General features: G+C 38.6%; 1 protein-coding gene across 6 annotated transcripts in view; it reads left to right on the forward strand.

Moving 5' to 3' along the window:
* The window catches only part of LOC113655237 (signal-induced proliferation-associated 1-like protein 2), a 151,991-nt gene that overhangs the window by 57,592 nt on the left and 69,189 nt on the right, over positions 1 to 25,210 (forward strand). For all 6 annotated transcript variants that reach the window (XR_007140347.1, XM_047812116.1, XM_047812117.1 and 3 more), the window contains exons 7-10: positions 16,271 to 16,428; positions 16,721 to 17,297; positions 19,109 to 19,383; positions 21,737 to 21,994. Coding sequence is in view for 5 of the 6 variants with exons in the window: in XM_047812116.1 (XP_047668072.1) it covers positions 16,271 to 16,428; positions 16,721 to 17,297; positions 19,109 to 19,383; positions 21,737 to 21,994 (1,268 nt within the window). In the remaining variant the exon portion in view is untranslated. The remainder of the gene's footprint in view (positions 1 to 16,270; positions 16,429 to 16,720; positions 17,298 to 19,108; positions 19,384 to 21,736; positions 21,995 to 25,210) is intronic.

Consider the following 25,210-nt stretch of genomic DNA (forward strand, 5'->3'; position numbering starts at 1 on the left):
GTAACTGGTTTTGGCCCTGTATCCATCTCAGAATGACGTCCTAAAGGCAGTAGATTAGATAGAGTTGTTGTGCGGCTGGAGAGGGCCATCGTCTTTCTATCACATATCAGGACAGAGACAGGGAAAGATAAAGGGACATTGGGCTCCCGCTTGTTCTGAAAACACTTCTGATTGTTACTGCTGTCATAGCAGGGACCCAACACATATCAGTTACCAGTACTGTTTGCAGATGAGGGCTGGTGTGATCCCTGACGTTGAGGCAGAGGTCGGAGTGCCCTCTCAGATGGAGGGGGAGGGCAGGCTGGGCTCTTAGGCTTTGGTGGTTGTGGAGCCCGCCGTTTCTTGGTTGGTATTTGGGGACTCGCAGCTATAGAGTGGGAAAGCTTAGTTCCAGCAGATACCAGTTTCTCCATTTTCTCTGAAAAGCACAGAAGTGGTGATGTTGAAGAGAGGGAGAGAGAGTGTGACGACATCAGCTGTGATTCTGGTGTTCCTGGAGGCTCTGGTGTGCTATCTTGTTTTTCCTGGTTGTATTAATTTATCTGTTAATTAATTTATTAAATATATTCATTAATCATTTCATTCTGATTTTTAAGACAATAAACAAATAAATAAATAAATAGATAGATAAATAGATAAAAACAAGATATTTGTGTTTGCAGAGTAGGATTGTTCAGTGTAGGAATATTATTTACATTTACATTTACAGCATTTGGCAGACGCCCTTATCCAGAGCGATGTACATAAGTGCTAAAATCTCTAGCATTGAATACATTAATGCTGGCTCACTAGGTTACATAAGATACCATGAGTTTAAAACATTTGTTCAAAGTTACAATGAAAAAGTGTAAAAGGTTGTGTTTTTTTAATGCAAAAGATAGGGAAAGAAGAGGTAGTTGAAGTGTTTCCTGAATAAGTAGGTCTTCAACCGCCGCTTGAAAATAGCCAGTGAGTCAGCTGTCCGGACCTCTAGGGGAAGTTCATTCCACCACCTTGGTGACAGAACAGAGAAGAGTCTTGTATTATACTTGCCTCTTACCCTGAGAGATGGTGGAAACAAGCCAGGCAGCTGCATTTTGGATGATTTGCAGATTACGGATTGCATTCATAGGTAGACCTGCTAGCAGTGCATTGCAGTAATCCAGTCTAGAAATGACAAGAGACTGAACAAGTACCTGAGCAGCCTGTCTGGACAAAAATGGCCGAATCCTTCTAATGTTGTAGAGAAGAAACCGACATGAGCGAGTCACATTAGCAACATGAGAGAAAAGGACAGTTGATTGTCCATGGTTCCCCCAAGGTTGCGAGCTGTGGCTGAAGGGGAGATCAGATTGTTGTGCAAGGATATAGCAAGATCGTGACCTGGGGATGAATCACATGGGATGATCAGAATTTCATCTAGTTTTGCTAGGATTGAGCTTTAACTGATGAGCAGTCATCCATGATGAAATTTCTGCCAGACATGCTGAGATCCGATAAGAAGCTGTGGTATCTGAGGGTGGGAAAGAGAAGATAAGTTGTGTATCATCAGCATAGCAGTGGTAAGAGAACCCATGTGAGGAAATAACTTCACCAGGAGAGTGAGTATACAGGGAGAAAAGAAGAGGACCAAGTACTGAGCCCTGTGGGATGCCAGTGGAGAGTCTGCGTGGAGCAGATGTCACTCCCCTCCATGTTACCTGAAATGAGCCTCCTTCCAGGTAGGAAGCGAACCATTCCCAAGCTGATCCGCAAATCCCAAGACTCCTGAGGGTGGATAAGGGAGTCTTGTGGTTGACCGTATCAAACGCTGCTGAAAGGTCAAGGAGGATAAGGATGGATGACAGTTTGGCTGATCTAGAAGCATGTAGTTTCTCAGAGACATCCAAAAGGGCTGTCTCTGTGGAATGAGCTGCTTTAAAGCCAGACTGGTTGGGATCTTGGAGGTTGTTCTGTGAGAGATAGACAGACAGTTGATTATAGACAATGCATTCAAGAATTATTGTGTTATATACATTGAAGCTCTGCAAAATACCAGAATACTCTTGTATTAGAGAGTAAAGCCGTAATGCTTTGGTGCAATCGATTATTAATATCATCTGGTTTTATACACAGTATTGAGACCTGCCTTCTTAGGTGTTATTGACTATCTCTTTCTCTTTAAGTATTTTTTTTGTCCTTCACACACTCGTTTCCTATCTGCTTGCTATTGCCATTAACATGCTCAGGTTTTATGTTTGTCATCAGCTATATTAGTAATAGATCTCAGTTTGGATCTCATCTTGGAAATGTCTTCTACTGTAATGTTCTTTTGTGTAAGAACAATGTGTAATGTCTTCTACTGACACTGTTTCTCCTGTTTCCCCACCTTGTAACAGTATTCCTTAGTTACTGCCCTGGTTGCCTCTTGGTCAGATCATTCACCACCATAGTCTTTATTTCCCTCTTCTTCTGATGATACTCAGAGTTATGCTAGAATAAAACTGTTTTCACTCTTCCACTTCCTAACCTAAGTAATATTCTGCCTTTGTGATATCAAACATTGGATTCATTCTAACTTTATAAGAGTGAAGCCCAGTAAAATTAAAGCTCTAAATACATCTTTTTTTTTTTTTTTACTTGAAATTAAACTTTCATAGCTTGGGTATAATCTTTGATCCATCTCTCTTTATCACTGCAAATCCAATTTGAAGTCATTCTCCTTACCTTTAGCCATAAAAAGCGAGGTTATTTCACTGTAGTGATTTATTTTATCAAACCAGAATTTGGTAACTGTTTTGAGGACCATGTTTTCAGGGAGGAAAAAATAGTGGTGTCACGAGAAGTGTGTTTGATCCCTATAATTAGCTTTTTTTTTATTTTTATTTTTTTTACTTTTTTAAGACATTTTTTTTTTCTCTTGATGCATTAAGTTGCCTTCAGAAAAGTTTAACCCTACCCACAGCATAATAGTTAATATGTAAAATCTACTCTTCCTAGGTCTTTAACCAAATCTGCAAAAAAAATGTATCATATTCAAACGAACTGGAACATTAAAACTCAAATCATTTTGAAATATGCAAAGAATGTAGCAGTGACAGGTCAGTATGTAATAAGGCAAAACATAATTTAATCACTTACTAATTTACAGCTGTAACTCATGAATGCATGAATGGATTCACATGAAACTTAGAACACAAGAGTCCGGATGCAACAGAGAAATCTCTGAAAACTCAGTTAGGGTGGGGTAAGACGTTCTTCCAAGTTCTCCTGAAGATCAGAATAGTTGTCGTTCTTGGAAGTGAAGCTTGCTGGAACTTCTTTGAAGGAAGATGGAGTCGTCTCCAAGCTGTTCCGAAAGTCTGACCACGGATTGGTGGTGTTTGTGACAATTTAAAGGTCGTGAACTCCACCCATCTTTGGGGAGATGGCCAATACTACGGCCAAGATTTCATTACCCTTCATCAATCCAAATGACCACAAAATTATCGGTTACTCATTTTTCTTGGAAAGATCACCTAAAGATGACTTTAAAGTTTTATCCAAGGTGTATTAAGACGGTATGGCACCTTTCGTGCTCAAATAAAATACACCATTGTTTGAAAAATGAGTAACCGATAATTTTGTGGTCATTTGGATTGATGAAGGGTAATGACGGTATAAAGGCAGCGGTACATTACATACACAGATCTGTAATCGAAGGGTAACTGATGTTAATACGATATTGTGTTCTTATAAAGGCAAATAAACAAAATAAAACACAAAACAAAATGCACTTTCATTAGGGAAGTAAAAAGAAAACGATAGCTTCGTATACATTCTGACATCAGACCTTAAAGGGGCATACAGCATTAGAACAGGTATACATTAACATGCCATGATCAGTAATTAGAGTATAACTGATGTTAAATACAATGTTGTTTTCTGACACATGAATAAAATACACCCTTGTCAGGAAAGTAAGGAGCAAATAATGTTAAGTCAGGCAAGCCTTAACAGAAGAAACACATTACAACAGGGTTATAAGAATAAGAATCTTAGAGTATCTTATCTACTTGTTTTATTAGTTAAAGGAATGTCTCATTGTGTTTTGTGTGTGTGTGTGTGTGTCCTGGTTGAGGGCCCCTTTGAGTTCAATCAGAGAAGCCGCATGGGGTTATCTGGTCTTTGTGTAGGCTCCAGTCATTTTGGAGCCAGTTGTGTGTGTGTGAAACTGGGTTGCTCATCGGTTGATTGAAGATTAGATGCAGAAGTTTAGGGTGCCTGGGACCTGGAATCTAAATGACCTGTACCAGACGCTACACATACCGGATAGTTCTGATTCAATAAATTGTAAAATTTTTATTTGTATAGCGCTTGTAACAATGAACATTGTCTCAAAGCAGTTTTAGAAATTAATAGAATAAAAATGTCAGGGTTTAAAATTTAAATTTATATGTATGAGGCCGCAATGGCAAGGAAAAACGTCTTGACACAAAATGAGGAAGAAACCTCACTTAAAAGAGCATCCAAACATCCCAGTCATATACGATTCAGTGGTCAAAAAAATATATATATTGGGGACATAAATTATATAGTTAAGAGAGTCAATTCTAAGAGAGTCAGGTCAAATTGAATGTCATCTATGTGCAAAAAAACCTTAAATAAATGTTTGATGATTACACAGATAGTTAAAAAACATTATCACCAATCTGAAAAATATTTGTGGCAAATTATTCAGAAAACTGTGACTTTTATCCAAAACATTTTTTTTCAACAGCTATACCTTATAAAAACCTCAATCTATTCACATAATTCTTGAAAGTCAAATATAAATTAGGAGTCTGAGGTCAAAAAACATAGTTAGGTATGTGGTCATATGTTGGGGTTACACTAAGGCGAGATTCAACTATATTTGGTATGCTACTATGTGCTAATTTGTTATTTGATCCTGAAAAAAATGGCCACCATCGTTGAGTTATTGTCACAAAGTATGAAAGGTAGGTTTTTGTTGGGACCTCCTTGTAACAGATTGGACACAAAGATTTGCCTTTTGTACTATTTAGCCTAACACAGTCCAATTTAATATTATTTGCATAACATAATTTAAGAGCGAGACCCTTATTTACATGAACTCATGCAACTCATAGTGCTTGCATGGATTTATATGAAATATATAATGCAAGATTCTGGAGGTGGTGTCGCCTCTATCCTTAGTGATTACCTCACTGTTACCCAGAGAACACAGCCTAGATTTAGTTCTTTTGAAGTGCTCGTCCTTAATGTTACACTATCGCACGTGCACACGAAGAAATCCCTGATGTCTCTTGCTCTAGCGACCGTGTACAGACCCCCAGGGCCCTACACAGTTTTTCTTAGAGAATTCACAGATTTTCTCTCAGACCTATTAGTTAACTTTGACAAAGCATTAATTGTAGGAGACTTTAACATTCATGTTGACGACACAAACGACGCTTTAGGACTCACATTTATGGACTTACTAAACTCACTTGGGCTCAAACAAAACATCACTAGTGCAACTCATCGACGTAACCACACACTAGATTTAATAATATCACACAGAATAGAAGTCACTGATATAGATATCATACCTCAAAGTGATGACATCACAGACCATTACCTCATAATGTACACACTACCTATAGAACAGACTAACTGTGTCTCACCACGTTATCGACTCGGTAGAACCATTATTTCGACCACCAAAGACAGATTCACAAATAACCTGCCTGATCTGTCTGGACTTCTTAATGTACCCTCAAACTCAAACGACCTAGATGCAATGACTAACAGCATAGACGCTATATTCACTAGCACATTAGACACTGTTGCCCCAGTCAGATTACAGAAGGTTAGAGATAAAACACTTGCACCATGGTATAATAGTCATACTCACACACTCAAGAGGGAGACCCGTAAACTCGAACGGAAATGGAGAAAAACTAAATTAGAGGTGTTTAGAATTGCGTATAAGGACAGTATGTCCAGCTACAGACAGGCTCTAAAAGCTGCTAGGGCTGAGCACCTGAGCAAACTCATAGAAAATAACCAGAACAATCCCAGGTTTTTATTTAGCACAGTGGCTAGTTTAACAAAAAATCAGAAATCTGAACACACTATTCCATCACATTTCAGTAGTGAGGACTTTATGAGATTCTTCACTGATAAAATCGAAAGTATCAGGAATAAAATAGGTGACGCTCAACATATGAGAGCAACCAGTGACACAATCTCACCTAAGGCTTTGCACAGCTTTACAAGTACAGGACAGGAAGAGTTAGATAAACTTATTACTACAGCTAAATCAACAACATGTTCACTAGACCCCATCCCAACTAAACTACTGAAAGAAGTGTTACATAAAGCTGGTGAGCCTCTTCTTAATATCATTAACTCCTCGTTATCTTTAGGTTACGTCCCGAAGTCTTTTAAGTTGGCAGTTATTAGGCCACTCATCAAAAAACCTAACTTAGACCCTAATGAACTATCAAATTACAGACCTATCTCACACCTCCCGTTTATGTCTAAAATACTTGAAAAGGTTGTGTCTGTTCAACTGAGCTCCTTCTTACAGGAGAGCAACATCCTTGAAGAGTTTCAGTCAGGTTTCAGGCCCCATCATAGCACAGAAACTGCACTTGTTAAAGTTACAAACGACTTGTTCTTAGCTTCGGACCAAGACTGTATGTCACTATTAGTTCTACTTGACCTTAGTGCTGCATTCGACACTATAGATCACAACATTCTTCTAGATCGCTTACAATATTACACAGGTATTCATGGTCAGGCTTTAAGCTGGTTTAGATCCTACCTGTCTGACCGATACCATTTTGTAGAGTTAAATGGTGAATTCTCCAGTTTACTACCCGTTAATTATGGGGTCCCTCAAGGATCAGTTCTAGGACCTCTGCTTTTCTCTATATACATGCTTCCATTAGGGAACATTATTAGAAGACATGGGATTAGTTTCCATTGTTATGCTGATGACACACAGTTATATATCTCATCAAAACCAGATGAAATAGCCACAGTGTCCAAATTAACTCAGTGTCTTAGAGAGATAAAAGCTGCAACTTTCTATTGTTAAACTCCGATAAGACTGAAATACTACTCATAGGTCCAAAAACCAGTGCACATAAACTCTCACAACTTAACTCCCATTTAGAGGGATGTACTGTTACTAGTAGCTCGACAGTGAAAGACCTCGGTGTTATATTAGACAGTAACTTGTCTTTTAAAAATCATATCGCCCATACTACCAAAACCGCCTTCTTCCACCTTAGAAACATTGCCAAGCTGAGAAACATCCTGTCTGTATCTGATGCTGAGAAGCTAGTTCATGCCTTCATGACCTCTAGACTGGACTATTGTAATGCATTACTAGGTGGTTGTCCTGCATCTTTAATAAATAGGTTACAGTTAGTCCAAAATGCAGCTGCCAGAGTTCTCACTAGGACAAGAAAGTATGACCATATAACCCCAATTTTATCATCTCTACACTGGCTACCTGTTAAGTATAGAATTGACTACAAACTGCTGGTACTTACGTACAAGGCTCTTAATGGTTTAGCTCCCATGTATCTAACTAGTCTTCTAACACGTTACAATCCTTCACGCTCTCTGAGATCACAAAACTCAGGGCTTCTGGTAGTTCCCAGAATATCTAAGTCTACTAAAGGTGGTAGAGCATTTTCTTATTTAGCTCCCAAACTTTGGAATAGTCTTCCTGATAGTGTTCGGGTGCGCAGACACACTTTCCCAGTTTAAATGTAGATTAAAAACTCATCTCTTCAGTCAGGCGTACACATAATACATTCCATAATATCATGCACCAGTACATCAGACCAGCACATTTTTATGAACAGCAGATATGTTAATCCCTTTCCACTGCTTCTCTCTTTGTACCCATCCCGAGGCATCCAGACACTGTACCAGCTCCCAACGTCCTCTGTGGGACGAAGCCTTTGGACGTCCACTAAGCCGAGGCCGACTTTAAGAATCCTGAGACATCTCCAGTTAGACTCTGTGGTACTCAGGAGATCAGAAGTCCATGATCCTTACACCAATACCACATTTAACTGACTGTATATTACAATCACACCCCCAGTGTCACCCATATGAGGATGGGTTCCCCCTTGAGTCTGGTTCCTCTCAAGGTTTCTTCCTTTACCAATTTAAGGGAGTTTTTCTTTGCCACTGCTGCCTGAGTCATCTCAGACTTGCTCATAGGGGAATAAATACATACACACTGTGAACTATATACATCTAATAATAATCTAGAATTTTTATTCTGTTAATTCTTATTTCTTTTATTATTCGTTAATTCCTTTATCATTAATTATGTTTACCTTCTGCTCTGTGTTTATGTTCTGTAAAGCTGCTTTGAGACAATGTCTATTGTAAAAAGCGCTATACAAATAAACTTGAATTGAATTGAATTGAATTGAAGATTCTGAGGACATACACAATGTTTGGTGTGTGATCAACATGGGGTGAAGCTTACATGGGATAAGTCTTTGACAGTCACCTCAAACTGACATCTCATATACTACATACTGTGCACTAATGTGTAAATGGATCCTAAGGAAACATAAACAAAAAATAATAATTGTAATTAATTGTTATTAATTAATTTATATTAAATATTAGTTAATTGTCAGCTGCACATAATTACTGATCACTTTTCAATACAATTAAGCTTTGATTAAATATATTCTACAAAGAGTATACAGTACTTGGAATTTTAGTAGTAACTGCAGTGTTTTTATGGATTTTATGGATTTAAAAGATGGACCAAAGGCATTCATCTGTTTTGGAGAAGCAGATAAGTTCATTTCTTTTCACCTTCCAATTGTGGTTCCCTTCCCTGAACTTCCCTTCCATGACACAGTTGTGAAACAACCTTATCTATTTATTACAATTACTTACAATATTATAAGTTCTGTTTTTAGTCTTTGTAACAGACTTCACTGAGCAACTGTTCAGATGTTTTACCTGTATTCAAAATCACTTACTGTTACTGATATTTACTATTCCCTAAATTTGTTTATAAATATAATCACAGATTCTGAAACAGGCATTTCAAACCCAGTGACGGAGAAAAAAAAACACCAGTAGTTTTACACAGATAAAATACCTTAAGTTACCTCTCACAGTGCTGAGCCAGCCTTCTTTAGCATGCCTACTACCATAGGGTGAAAAGTTTGAAGCCGCTCCTGACTGGAATTTAGCGGATGTCTTTACTAACATCTTAAACATACGTGCCTCAAGACAACCATCATTGTCATCCTGCCGAAGAAGTTCATATCCCGTTGTACACCCATTATGATGAGGTGCTTTGAGAGGCTTGTCATGAGGAACATTATCAGCTACCACTTTCACTGGATCCCCTGCAGTTTGTGTATTCTCCAAACAGCTCCATGGACGATGCCATTGCATCCATCTGACCCTCACCCACTTGGACAATAAAGATACATTCATACGAATGCTCTTCAGCATTCATCACAATCATCCCTCAGCACCTGAACGAAAATTTGAACCTGTTTTGCCTGAACTCCCCCCTCTGCAACTGCATCCATGAATTCCAGAATCGGAGACCTTAGTCTGTCCGGATCAAGAACAGCATCCACAGCACCGATACACTGATCACTGGGCCACTCAGGGCTGTTTGCTTAGTCCACTGCTGTTTATTCTGCTGACTCAGGTCTTTCTTCTTCTTCTTCTTGTGTAGCAATGCACTTCTCCAACCACATCATCAAGTTTACTGATGACATAAACATGGTCGGACTCATTAGTAAGAATGTTGAGTCAGAATACAGAGAGGAGGCGCAACAGCTAACTGCCTGGTGTAGAGCCAACAATCTATATCTAAACATTAATAAAACTAAATAGATGGTTGTTAACTTCAGGAGAGAATTGTAGGGCACTCCAAGGAATTGGACACGGAAGAGCAGGCACAGAGGGAGACAGCCCGACAACCCCTTTACCTCCATTTAGCAGTCACCTCTAAAACCTGCAAAAATCCCCATACTACAACACTTCCATCTCTTTGCTTGACAGTTGGTATTACACAGTCTGGTGTCATCTTCTCATCAGTTCTACAACAAATGTAAAAAGAAAAAAATATGAAATTTTGGTTCATTAGACTACAAGACATTTCTCCAGTCAGCAACAATCGAATTTGGCCTTTTTTTGGCCTTGCTTCTTTCAGCAGGGGATTCTTAGCAACCTGAGGTAAAACGGACACAATATTAATAAACACTAATTAAATTCACCTGGACAGTACAACCAGTCAACTGTGACTGAGACACTTCACTTTTATGGCATTATACATGTATAGAGTGCATAAGTACTGAAGTCAATAAAAAACAAAATTTAGGCCATCATTAAAAAGTAAAAAAATTTAAGAAGAGGAGAAATACATACGTATATATATGTACATATACGTATATATATATATATATATATATATATATATATATATATATATATATATATATATATATATATATACATACATATACATACATATACATACACACATATATAAACTCCCTGAGATGATATGAGTAAGAAACTTTGAGAAAAACCAGGCTCAGAAGGGAACCAATACTCATTTGGGTGACACTAGACAGTAAATAATGTAATTTCTACAACAGTTTATAATAGTTTAACTTTGTGAGTGAGGAATTAGTGAGTAAACAATGGGCCAGCACATCTCTGAGTTCACCATGGAACCGACAATAATTCCTTCCTGTCAAAGTCTTCAAATGATTGCTGATAAAGGACAGACTACATAGCTGACTGATGCAACATTTTTTCAAAGAAGGAATGACAGTCTCTGGCCAGCCCCATCCATAACAATCCCATGAGTCACTGGCTGACCATGCAGATCAATCCCTGGCAGGGTGACTACCAGGCGACAAGACTCCAACCCCATGGGTAGACCATCAGGTAGCTCCGTAAGAAGAGACAATCAGACTAGGAACTGGAACACTGGGAGCTCGGGAGTGGCATATATAACTCTGCAGAGAGAGAGAGAGAGAGAGAGAGAGAGAGAGAGAGAGAGACACATTGTTAGGTATGATTGTAATAAGGTGATGGACAATGTAAATTATGTGCAACAGGGACTTTGCTGACAAGACTAGCTATGACAGCGTATCTAAAAGACTAGAGCCAGAAGGTGACACAGGCTTCCTGGAATGTAATGCATCCCACCACTCCACAGTCTGCAAAACTGAGCGACTTGCGAGGGTTATGCTCCTACTGGAACATCCTGACAGTAATGCATTACAATGATCCAACCTAGAGGTAACAAATGCATGAACTAGTGTTTCTGCAGGTTGATCATTTTGAAAAAGAAATCAGTGAAATTAAGTTTGTCTCTTGAAGGGGAGTAAAACAGAAATATCTAGGGCATTATCTATCAAATTGTTTGGAATTAAATGAATGGTCTGAATTTACTGCCTGATTTTATCAATATTTCCATTGAAATAATTTATGAAGTCATTACTGCTACAAATAGATGCTGTGTGCTTTTTATTATTAGTAAATTTAGGATTATTTTTGTTATATTCAATTTGCTGGAGAAATGCATTGATCTAGCAGCACTTAGAGATTCTTTTGTAGCTTTGAAGGCTTTCCTGTATACCTAAATACTGATAATTTAGTTTGATGCCATTTATGTTCTAATTTCCTAGCTGATTGTTTTGAACTCATTGTACCAGGGTGCAAGTTTCTCTTTAATTACTTTCCTTTTAAATCGATTTACAATATCTGGGGTGTTAGTGGTCTGGGTATCTGCACAACCATATACACAAGGATTCTGTTCTTTCTCACTAAGAGATTCAGGTTATGCAATCACATGTCCTCAACTCTCATCTTGAACACTGGTGTCTCACTGGGCTGCCATGTGTTTACCCATGACTATGTTTTTCTTTATAAATCCAATATCTGAAAGTATACAGATGATAGCACAGTGGTTGGTCAGATCAGTTACAACAAATCTGCCTACAGAGAGGAGATCCAAACTTATCAGCATGGTGTTCCATCAGCAACCTTATACTCAATGCCATGAAGACCAAAGAGCTCATTGTGGGCATTTGTTGTGGACCTCCTATCTACGTAAATAAGGCTAAAGTAAAATATATCACCAGCTTTAACTTTCTGGGTGTACACATCTCTGAGGATCTTTCCTGGCATCAGAACATTTCAGATCTATTTCAGATCAAAGGCACAACAGCATCTATACTTCCTGAGAAGGCTTAAGAAAGTTCATCTGTCTCCTGTAAATTTAATGTTTACCACTGCATCATTGATAGCACCCTGACTAACTCCACCCCAGTGTGGTATGGCAGCTCCACAGTGTGTGAAAGGAAAGCCTTGCATCATTGCCACCCAACTACAAGCCACTGATCCTCTTTAATTCAATGAAATTCATTTGTATGATGCTTTTAACAATGGACATTGTCTCAAAGTAGCTTTACAGAAATATAGAAACAAAAGGTAAAAATGATAATTAAAATTAAATCTATATTTATCTTCATTATGTTAGATGTCTGCACAGAGCACACAACATCATCAGAGACTCCGCCCTGTGAGACCATCAGCAGTAACCCCCTCTCCAGCTCACCAGAGTGAATCTTCTCCAGAGTACAAAACCCCAGCCCAAGAAAAATCCCAATTCCGGGTACAACAAATAAGCGTCACCAATGCCATACACCGCGTGAAGTATCATCAGTATTTCTCTGAGTTCCGAGCCATTTGCATTCTTGCCATTGTTTGGCACTGTGTATGTACCATTGTTTTGTTTCATGGATTTTTGCGATTTTTGCCTTGCCCTTGCCTGCAATTGTTTGTCTCACTGACTGCCTCTCTTGGTTGTCTTGACTTCTCTGCTTGTGCACCTCAACTATGTTATTTGCCTGCTGCATTGGATTTGTTCTGCCTGTTTACTCTTATTAAAGTTTCATTGTATCTTGCACCCCTCCTTGAACCGCCACCTTATTGTGGTGGAGGGGTTTGCGTGCCTGAATGATCCTAGGAGCTATGTTGTCTGGGGCTTTCTGCCCCTGGTAGGGTCTCCCAAGGCAAACAGGTCCTGGGTGACAGGCCAGACAAAGAGTGGTTCAGAAAGCCCCTCATGAAGAATTCAAAATCAAGGTCCATGATGTCGCCCGGTATGGCACAACCGGGGCCCCACCCCCTCAGAGCTGTGGCTGTAAGGTCTCCGGTGCCTGTCATGGCAGCAATCCCCGTACCCGGTGGTGGACCCCGGAAGTAAGGGATGCCGTCAAGCTGAAGAAGGAGTCGTATCGAGCCTGGCTGGCTCGGGGGACTCCGGAGGCAGCTGATAGGTACCGGAGGGCCAAGCGAGCTTCAGACCGGGTGGTTGCAGAGGCGAAAACTCGGGTCTGGGAGGAGTTCGGTGAGGCCATGGAGAAGGACTATCGGTTGGCCTCGAAGAAATTCTAGCAAACTGTCCGGTGCCTCAGGAGGGGAAGCAGTGCCCTGCACACACTGTTTACAGTGGGAGTGGGAATCTGCTGACTTCGACTGGGGACATTCTTGAATGGTGGAAGGAGTACTTTGAGGATCTCCTCAACCCCACCGACATGTATTCCACTGAGGAAGCAGAGGCCGAGGGCTCGGTTGTGGACTCGTCGATCCCCCAAGCTGAGGTCACTGAGGTAGTTGAGAAGCTCCTCAGTGGCAAGGCACGGGGGTGGATGAGATCCGCCCCCGAGTACCTCAAGTCTCTGGATGTTGTGGGGCTGTCTTGGATGACATTTGGAGAATGCATTCGACTGTGTCCCTCATGGTGACCTGTGGGGGGTGCTCTGGGAGTATGGCGTCCGGGGCCCTCTGCTAAGGGCTGTCCGGTCCCTATATGCCAGGAGCAGGAGTTTGGTTCGCATAGCCGGCAGTAAGTCAGACTTGTTCCAAGTGCATGTTGGACTCCGACAGGGCTGCCCTTTGTCACCGGTCCTGTTCATTATTTATATGGACAGGATTTCTAAGCACAGTCGGGAACTGGAGGGAGTCCGTTTTGGGGACCACAGGATTTCATCTCTGCTTTTTGCAGATGATGTTGTCCTGTTGGCTTCCTCAAATCAGGACCTTCAGTGTGCACTGGGATGGTTTGCAGCCGAGTGTCAAGCGGCGGGGATGAGAATCTGCACCTCCAAGTCCGTCGCCATGGTTCTCAGCCAGAAAAGGGTGGCTTGTCCCCTTCAGGTTGGCGGAGAGCTCCTGCCTCAAGTGGAGGAATTTAAGTATCTTGGGGTCTTGAAGAGAGAGCTGAGCCGCAAGGCAAAGTCCTCTGTTTACCATTCGTTTTACATTCCTACCCTCACCTATGGTCATGAGCTTTGGGTCATAACCGAAAGGACAAGATCCCAGATACAGGTGGCCGAAATGAGTTTCCTCTGTAGGGTGGCTGGGCGCTCCCTTAGAGAAGAGGGTGAAGAGCTCGGTCACTCGGGAGGAGCTCAGAGTAGAGCCGTTGCTCCTCAACATCGAGAGGGGTCAGCTGAGGTGGCTCGGGCATCTGTTTCAGATGCCTCCTGGACGCCTCCCTGGGGAGGTGTTCCGGGCATGTCCAACCTGCCCCTGCGACCCGGCCCCGATAAAGATATTTCACAGCGCATATAGCACAACATCAGGAGTTAGTAGGTCACAAAGGAAAACATGGATTCTGCTACTAATTCTTTACACTCTCATCCCAGTAATAAACTGTGCAACCTCCTTCCATCTAGGAGGAGATACAGGCCATTCACACCAGAACAACTAGACCCAGGGCCATTTTTTTTCCTTAATGTCACTCTACTGAACTCTATACTACAATGATATATGTAAGCTGCTCTGGATAAGTCTGTTAAATGCTGTAAATGTACATTATGTTTTATTTCTACATAATAATAATAATAATAATAATAATAATAATAATAATAATAATAAAAATTGGGGGCACGGTGGCTTAGCGGTTAGCACGTTTGCCTCACATCTCCAGGATTGCTTCATGCTGCCGCCTTGTGTGTGTGGAGTTTGCATGTTCTCCCCGTGCTTCGGGGATTTTCTTTGGGTACTCCAGTTTCCTCCCCTGGTCCAAAGACATGCATGGTAGGTTGATTGGCATCTCTGGAAAAATTGTCCATAGTGTGTGAGTGAATGAGAGTGTGTGTGTGCCCTACGATGGCTTGGCACTCCGTCCAGGGTGTATCCTGACTCGATGCCCGATGACGCCTGAGATAAGCACAGGCTCCCCATGACCCGAGAAGTTCAGATAAGGGGTAGAAAATGAATGAATGTATGAATAATAATAAAATTCCTACTGACTATCCACATGACTAAATTTGGCACGTTTTACACCGGATGCCCTTCCTGATGCAACCCCCTTTTTGATGATGATGATGATGATGATGATGATTATTATTATTATTAGTATTAGTATTATTATTTCTTCACTGTATTTCTATAAATATTTACTGATGTATAAACAATACACATATCCCATAAATATTGTACACACACAAAATTCTTTAGTTTGTACTTCTTGTAGATGCTAAACAGCATTTTGTTGCTATGTGCCTTTATTATGAAATGACTTTTTTTATTAAGCATCTATATGTGAAACATATAAACAGTTCAAAATATGTATTAAAAATAAATAAGGATTTGGTAAAAACCCTTTGCAAGTACACATATGCAGTGAGGTGTTTACATGACTCTTTTTTCTGTTTGCACTTTCAGCCAGGTTAGAATGAATTATTATTATGCTGCATGTTAACTTAACCACTTATAAAACCTGTACAAATCTTGTTGTTCTAACTACCTGTACAAACACTCATCTAAGCCGTAAAGGTAACACTAACTAAACTCGCTGCTTTCTTCTGCATTTGTGTTCTTTATATTTTCCATCTCATTTCTCCTCACTTGCAATTAGTGGGGTGCACTCCACAATATGTATATCAACAAGAGCAAAAAAGGATATAAGAATAGTATAATGGTAAAAGTATTAACATCCAAATTGTGTGAATGGTGTATACAGTATGTGCCTCATCCCCATCTGCTCTAATTAAAAGCAAAGATAAACAGGAAAATTGATTTGTATACATGTAAACAAAATAGGTTTAGGAAACAGGTTTTTATTTTGTAAGCTGATTGCAAGGGTAATGTGCTTCACTTTAACCCCTATTGGAGACAAGTGCGACAGCATTCACTGGATATTTTGCATAACACTCTGAAACCCTTAATATGTAAAGTTTAATGATGCTTACATTCTTCTTTACCGCCTTGTTTTTTTTCCTTCCAGCTACTCAGAAAGAGACACATTGGAAATGACATCGTCACCATTGTGTTTCAAGAGCCAGGAGCTCTGCCCTTCACACCTAAAAACATTAGATCTCACTTCCAGCATGTTTTTGTTATTGTTAAAGTCCACAATCCATGCAGTGAAAATGTTTGCTACAGGTAAGCTATTTATATTCACTTTTTACCCATAGTGGTAAAAGCAAAAGCTATTGGTCCTACAGAGACTGGAGAATACTTTTCAGCCATTAACATTCTGTTGTGACCCTCATTTATCATGGACTGGTAGCAAAGTCTCTTTTTTCACCATTTGTTTATGATTGATGATAAAACTTACTTAAATTGTAAATGTTGTTGTATTGATACAATTGCATTTTTAGAATTTTTAATGCCATGCCACATTGGTTCAAAAATATTTGATTTCTTTTTTCCTTTTCCCTTTTCACCTTTGCAGTGTTGCTGTATCAAGATCAAAAGATGTGCCTCTCTTTGGTCCACCAATTCCTAAAGGTGTGACCTTCCCAAAGTCATCTGTTTTTAGGGACTTCCTTCTTGCCAAAGTAATCAATGGTGAGAATGCAGCGCACAAGTCAGAAAAGTTCTATGCTATGGCTACCCGAACCCGCCAAGAGTACCTTAAAGACTTAGCTGAGAACTTTGTGAGCACAGCTAATGTGGACTCAGCTCTGAAGTTCAGCTTCATCACATTAGGTGCAAAGAAAAAAGAGCGAGTCATACCACGTAGGGATGCCCACCTCCACAGCATAGGAGCCATCATGTGGCGTGTGGTGGCATGGGATTTTAACCAGTCAGTTGATGTTCATTGCCTGCTGGGCATATCCAGTGAGTTCATTGTGCTGATCGAGGAGGACTCAAAGAATGTGGTCTTTAACTGTTCATGCCGTGATGTAATAGGATGGACATCCACCATCATGAGCATTAAGGTATACTATGAACGTGGTGAATGTATAATGTTCTCAACCCAGGAAGGCTTTGAAGAAGACATCAGGCAAATAGTCCAGCGGCTTGAGGTGAGCACTTAAATACTGTACAGCACAAGACAGACACTGACACAATTAGTGAAAGGAACGGTCTTTGACTCACAAGCAGGGGCTTCTTGCTATATGCTGTTCATATATGTCATTTATTACTCTACATCTTTTACTCTACATCAGTGTTCTTTCTAAGCACTAAATATTTTTTTGATAGTAAGTTCACCCCCAAAAGCTAAAGCTAGAAATAAAAAGCTAATCTCATAAGCCAAAAGTTGATCACAGACAAGTTGTTTTACAGCACCAGAACCCTGTGTAAGGATAGTTGACCTGTTTATTAGTCTAAATGACAGCTATAAGACCACCACTAAATAGCTATCATTATGGATCAATCTGACACTGATATAATCAGGCCGAGCAGTGCTAATGGAGCTTTAAAACACCTTATTATAAGAATACTTCATCTACTTACCTTTGAGAATACTTCATCAACTTCCCTGTCATCTGATTTCTATAACTGGCTTTACATCCTACAAGATGCTGGGTTAAAGGAGGAAATTGTGCAAAGCTATATTTTTTTAGCAGCCTGTTTTTGTATATCACTCACTTACTCATTTTCTACCACTTATCCGAACTACCTCGGGTCACGTGGAGCCTGTGCCTATCTCAGGCGTCATCGGGCAGTGATGCAGGTTACACGCTGGACGGAGTGCCAACCCATCACAGGGCACACACACACTCTCATTCACTCACACACTCTACGGACAATTTTTTCCAGAGATGCCAATCAACCTACCATGCATGTCTTTGGACCGGGGGAGGAAACCGGAATACCCGGAGGAAACCCAAGGGCACGGGGAGAACATGCAAACTCCGCACACACAAGCACTCCGCACTTGCCTATTCACCTCTTTTCCACACTCCCCCTCACACTGGATGTTTGACCACAAATATTTAAACTATAACTCACAACTATATATGAATATGAGTCTTTATATCTTTATATCTCACCTTCTAAGTGATGTAAAGTCAGTCATAAAAATTAGAACACTTTATAATTACCCTATAATGCAATGTAGTATTATTGTACAGTATCCAAAATACTAATACTCTTAAGTTGCATCAAGTTGCATATTTAGTGGAAAATACAATGTAATAACATTGAAATCTAATAGATTCTATGCTGTAGATTCCAAGTCTGCACCTAATGCCAACTATGTTTGTTGTGGCATTTACTCTTTCTAGCCCATAATGCCAGAGTACCTTGAGATCACATAGATCTTTTACCTTGCAATTTATCTGAAAAAAAGAACATATATTTTTTTTATTTATTTGTTTATTTTGTAACCTGTTTTATTTTATTTTCAAGTTCTCTTCTTTTATTAAATAATATTATTATATTTTAAAATTGACACTTTTTATTTAAAATGTACTCATTACTTTTAGAGTTGTATTTAAGGTTGTTTCTATTTATTTAAAATTTACTCCATTAAGTTGACATCTTTTGTTTAAGGTTGAGTTTTTTACTTGAAAAGTAAAGTTATATTGTATAAAATTTATTTGTTATTCAAATTTTAATTATTTTATTTTAATTTGAGACTTTCTATTTAGATTTGATGCCATTAGTTTTAAGCTTGACTTCTTTTACTTAAGGTTGAAACATATTTATAGTTGACCTTATATTTAAAGGTTATTTTGTTAAAGTTTACTTATTTTTTCTAGAAAGACATACAGTAGAGTATACAAATATGTATATATGTTCTGCAGTGCTTTAATTTTGTATGAAAACATTTGTTTATTGCCAAAATTCTGCAAAATTCTCCCCTCTCCCAATCTGTGCATGGAATCAGATAACCACCCATGGCTGTGAGACCACACAAATGGCACTTCGCCGGAATGGCTTGGGACAGCTGGGGTTTCATGTCAACTTTGAAGGCATTGTGGCTGATGTTGAGGCCTTTGGATTTGCATGGAAAGCAGGTCTGCGCCAGGGAAGCCGCCTAGTGGAGATTTGCAAGGTGGCCATAGCCACACTTACTCATGAGCAAATGATCGACTTGCTACGCACTTCCATCACAGTCAAGGTGGTGATTATTCAGCCTCATGAGGATGGTACTCCCAGAAGGTATTCTATTCTTCTACTGTCTTTTGTCAGACCATTTTTTGCTCTCTCTCACTTTCTCTCTCTGTGTTTCTCTTTCAGTCTCTTTTTAGTTTTCTCACTTTAGCCAGTCCTATTCAACCATGCTAATCTTTGTAAATCTTTATAAATCTTCATTATTTGTACCTTTTTTATTTGCAAAAGTAGAGGCCGTTTGGTAAAGAGCTGGTGTGAAATCTAACTGCAGGTACCACGGAACACAATTCCAATACCAAAGTAATTATTTCCAGTAATTGCAGTAAAAGACTGGGATTAATAAATAGCCTTGGGTCATGGTTACTCATTCTTACGCACTTTGTATTAGCTAACATCACTTTTCAAGAGACTGTTTTTGTAATTTCAAGCTTTCTTTGTAATGTAATAAAACAAGACAAAACAAAAACAAAAAAAAAATCTGTTAAACATTACTTTTGGAACTAAATGTAAGTGAGAACTAAAGCTGTGAATGGGGCAAAATATCAAACCACACTTAAAATGCCTTTCCCTTGAGGATGCAGCATTTGTGATAAGATCCATCAGTTGTGGTTTGAGAGACACTGATGATCAGCTTTTCTCACAATCTGCTGTAGGACTTTGTGGTCTGAAGCTATGCAGTTCTCTTCCCAGAGAAACCTGGAAGCTGTGCAGTTCGCTTCCCTGCCTCAGGGATATTTTGTTAAGTTGCTGTTAGAACATCCCTAAGCTTGTCAGCACATTCCCTGGGCACTCAGCTTGGTGCATAGTCAGGACAAGCAGATTTTCTTGGATTAAAATAACTGATTGCCGAAATACGTTTTGATGTATCACAACAGAAATTGTATCCTTAGCCATTTTCATGCACAATTTTGTGTATATTGCAAAGTTTGTAAATTTCATGTCCAACATGTCCATTTTGTTAAAATGGAGAGAACATTGAGAAAATTGGTTCTGAGTAATCATTTTAGAACAACATGGGAAAGGTAGAATATGTAGAACTAATATTGACTTCACAGGTTGAAAGTGGCTACTGTTTCCAAAAGCAGAGTGCCATCAACATGTTTATGTGTAACAATACAGAATAGAGGGGGAAATTTCAGGGTTAGCAAAATGACTGTGCATTAAAACTGTTCATATCAATAGTAATGCACTTTTAAATCTGGCTGCTGAATGTAACATAGACCAATGAGATTACATACCATAATTCCTTGTGCCACAGGCGTATGATGAGCGAAATGGCATGCAAATATTTCCCCTGACAGATGGGTGATTGCATTAATCACAGCCATTTACTGTTCTCCAGGCATTTGCTGATGATGGCACTTTTCATGATGACATTTGTTTTGCATGAATGTCTCGTCGTCTGGTGGTCACCCTGCCAGGGGTTGATCTGCACGGTCAGCCAGTGACTCATGGGATTTTTGTAGATGGAGCCGCCCAGAGACTGTCATGCCTTCTTTGAAACAATGTTGCAGCAATCAGGTCTGTGCTGAACTCAGAGTTTGCGATGACCTATAGTTTCTCTGGAGCTCTACGTTGCACTATTATAAACTGTAATACATTTACATCATTTCCTGTCAAGTGTCACCTAAATGAGGATGGGTTCCCTTCTGAGCCTGGTTCCTCTTAAGGTTTCTTCATCATAATATCTCAGGGAGATTTTCATTGCTGCTGTTGCCTCTGGCTTGCTCATTAAGGATAGGGATAGATATATAGTATTTTAAATTTTAAGTAAAATATTTTTTAAATTAATTTTAAAGTTTAATTGTATGTATTCATTTATTTATTTTTATCCTTTTTTTCTTATTATTATTATATATTTATTTGTTTTTTCTCTCTTCTGTTTCTATACTTCTGTAAAGCTACTTTGAGACAAAAGGAATTGTTAAAAGCGCTATACAAATAAATTGAATTGAATTGAATTGAATTTTTTTAAACAAAAATTTCCAACAATTTTTTTGCTACACTTGAATACAAATATACTGTAGAATCCATGTGCTAAAGTTAAAGCTTACCCTGTGTGTGCTACCATGCCACTATCTTGGGTAATCTTTTTTTATCTTTTGCTGTGTAACTTCTGTGGGCACAAGGTTATATTATAACATAGTTCTTTGTCTTGATCATATGAGATTTCCTATATCTTTCACCGTTAATATACTCAATGCAATCCCTGTATCCCCTACCGTGTCTGTCCATTCTATTCTATTCTATTCTATTCTATTCTTTCTAAACAGTATAATCTTTGTCTATGTGGCTATGAGACCAGCATTCATGCTGTTGTAGTAAAAAAGGTAGTGCACCAAATTAACTGGTAAAACTTATTCATTGTCAAAAATTTGGAAGTTAGTAACTGTTGTTTCAGAGGTTGTTCGGAGTTATACCGCCTTCCCATGGTGGAATACAAGCTGGATGGTGAAGGCACACCCTGTGAGTATAAGACCCCATTCAAGAGGAACACCACCTGGCATCGAGTGTCAACTACTCCAGGGGGCCAGCCCCTGCATCAAGGCTCACACAGTCAGGGTCCTGAACAAGTGCAATGCCAATCCATCTCTCAACAGATTGAGATATCCATCCCACGCAGCACGTCCTTTGACAGAAAACTACCAAACATCTCCAGGTATTCCCACAATCTTGCCTTTTATCCTTTATTGTTAATTAAAGGATAAATGAGTAATGATAATGAGTTCATTATTATCAAGTGAAAGAAGACATACTGTGCTTGGCAAAATCGAAAGACCTGCAATATGATGGTAAAGCAATACATACCTTTTCAGATCTGTTTGTCTTGAGAAAAATAGGTGAAATTAAGAAATTGTAGAGTTTGACAAATGGATCAGAAGAAAGGAAGGAATCTGTATATCAATCTGTTTGACATTTTAAGTACTGTAAGTAGAGCTGGGCGATATGGCCTAAAATAAAAATCCCTGATTTTTTCACAAAAAATCAGATTTACGATTCAAATCGATTTTCCATATTGAAATCGTTTTTCCCTATTTCGAGCCTATTTGAAACTACGGGATCCCAGAGTGGAGCGTCAGCGGATGTTAAAGCGAAAAACGATTTTCATTCAAAAAGTCGACATAAACTACACATTTGAGAAAATTGATAAAATCTATTTATTGCCCAGCCCTAACTGTAAGGTATCATTTCTGTTGTATTTTTTGTGATTATTGGTGTGCTATTTAAATAGAAGAATGCCAAGTGGCATCCAGGGTGAGTCGATAGATGTAAATGTTAATTGTGGGACGTGACGCATCCACAATGGTTGCATGGAATGGAGTGACTGATGAAGAGAGTTGGGAGTAGAACTCACAAGGTTTGTACTGTTGATGGGAATGGTATATTCCCATCAATCCACAGTTTTTGTTTCAAGAGATCAGGCAGAACATGTTTTACTTTATACACTAACAGAGTGAACTTTCACAATTGCAGCACAATAAATCTGTTAAGATACTGTAGAATGTGCACTGAGTTAATAGTACAATCAAAAGTAGAAATGTCTATGCACATCTCAAGAAATTAGGTGCAGAGCTTTCTCCAAAAAACACGTTAAAACAACAGTGAGGTTTAGTATTAAAGCCCCATATATGTCTCAAATATACCAAGTAAGCTTTTCTACCAAAGCCAGAGTAATAAGTCTGTTCCCTTTATACAGTACATAGAGTAAATAAACAATTAAGTATAGGAATGGCAGTTTTTTAGTCATAAGTGGGGGAAATATTTGTATTATTCATCAATTAATTGAATGTGTATGGACCTATTTTTGATGACCCTTAATTTTGAGTGTCAAAATCATATCAGACTTTGTGAATTCACTCCCAAGCATGATGCACATGGCAAGCATGATTCACTATAACACTATAATTGGGTGCTAAATGCAAGGTTAGACTCACATCCTTGTCGAACCATAACCAGAAGATCATCTGACCACTATATGCAGAAGTTAAATCTGGTGTTTTGCTGACCATAAATAAATCTACTGATAAATCTGCGGGTCATGATGGTTTAGTGCTGAATTTTATAAGAAATTCAGGAATCATTTTGCAGAAATTATTCATCGTTTGATTAAAAGTGCAACAACTGTAAATTTGGTAAATGGTAATTTTCCAACAATGGTAAATTTCCAACAACAATGTATTTAGTGAACTGCAGGTTACTATCATCCAATTTCTTGTGTTCTTACTGAAACTTAGATTATAAGTAAAATTCTAGCTAATAGTCTAAAAAAGTAAATATGTTTAATTGTCCATCAAGACTAGTTTTATGCCCAATAGGCACATGTATTTTGTTTTATTTTATTTTATTATGGCTGTTTAACATAATTTATAACAAGACGTGTTACAAGGCATATATAATTTAACTAGTTGCTCAGCCTTTTTATTTCAGTTAGAATGGAAATTTATATTTGATCCAGAATTTATCAAATAAATAAAATTATTTATGTACGTCTACTAGCTCCAGTTATTAGAAATCAAGACCTTTCAAATCCATTCCAACTGTGTGCATTCCGCCATTACTTTAAATCTGGTAGCATTTTTGGATTTACGATAAATTAGGGGGAAAAACAAATTAATGCATATTTCTGATGATCTAGATCAAGAATTTTTAGATAGAACTAAATTTAAAATTGTGAACAATTTCTTTAAATATTTAGGTATAATAGTCACAAAAAAGCTTAAAGCACTGTTAATTTTAATTGCAGAAAAAATCTGATATGATATCTTTTCAATTGTTCTGGGAATGTACAGTATATTCAAATTTACATTTGAAGCATACTTTATCAATTTGGATACTGAACCTTACGTTGGACTTCTGGGAACAGCAGATGCTCTTTGTAATGGATATCAAACACAGACCATCTAATTTTGTATGATACTTGCAAAAAGACTTCTCTCACTCACTCACTCATTTTCTCCCACGTATCCGAACTACCTCCGGGGAGCCTGTGCCTATCTCAGGCATCAAGGCAGGATACACCCTAGAAGGAGTGCCAACCCATCGCAGGGCACACACACTGCAAAAAGACTTATTTTACATATTTGAAATGTTGCACGTTGAAGAGTTGAGATTATTGTGAATTTTAACTTTGTTACTGATGTACAATATTATTTTGTTAAGTGCTTGTAGAAACCTTCCAGAATTTTTTTTGTAATTTGCAGGTTAGAGGGGGTTTGTTTGCTGTAATTGTTTAGGCAGTGCCATTGTACCTGCTATAATCGACTCCTTTACTACATTTGAGTCCTTTTATGAATAGTATAAACCTATACAGTTATGAAATTTGTGGTACTGGATGTGCATGTTTTCTTTAAGAATACAAAAATAGATTTTGCACATTGTTACCAGTTGAAAACAAAAAAAAAAACTATATAATAGAAGCAAAATTAAATTTAGAAGCATTTGGATTGGGGTAGTGGTGAGGGGGTTGTTTTTTATTAGTTAATTAATAGAAACTCCAGGTTAAAAGTTTTAGACATGTGTAGAATAAACTGTAGAATTCACTCAGGCCCCTCTCTCTTATCCAATTACAATCATGCCCCTAAGCTTGACTGAGATTATATTTTAGGCTGGCACATGTCCCCCAGACTAATGGAAGTAAACTGGAAGTAAACATCCATTTTGGGTGATTGTATCACAAGTCAACATAGCTAAATAGAGGTCTGAACAGTATCAAATGTGTCTTGGTTTGCACATTCAGATTATATTTGAAGGTTATCTAGAATGCATGTGACCACATTATGATTTTAGGAACTAACCATGAGAGGAAGCCGACCCGAAAGGAAATGCATCCTTATTTCTGTTACACTATGATTTATGATTTATAATTTATGATTAT

Source organism: Tachysurus fulvidraco, chromosome 4, assembly GCF_022655615.1.
Source record: "Tachysurus fulvidraco isolate hzauxx_2018 chromosome 4, HZAU_PFXX_2.0, whole genome shotgun sequence".
Taxonomy (NCBI): Eukaryota; Metazoa; Chordata; class Actinopteri; order Siluriformes; family Bagridae; genus Tachysurus; species Tachysurus fulvidraco.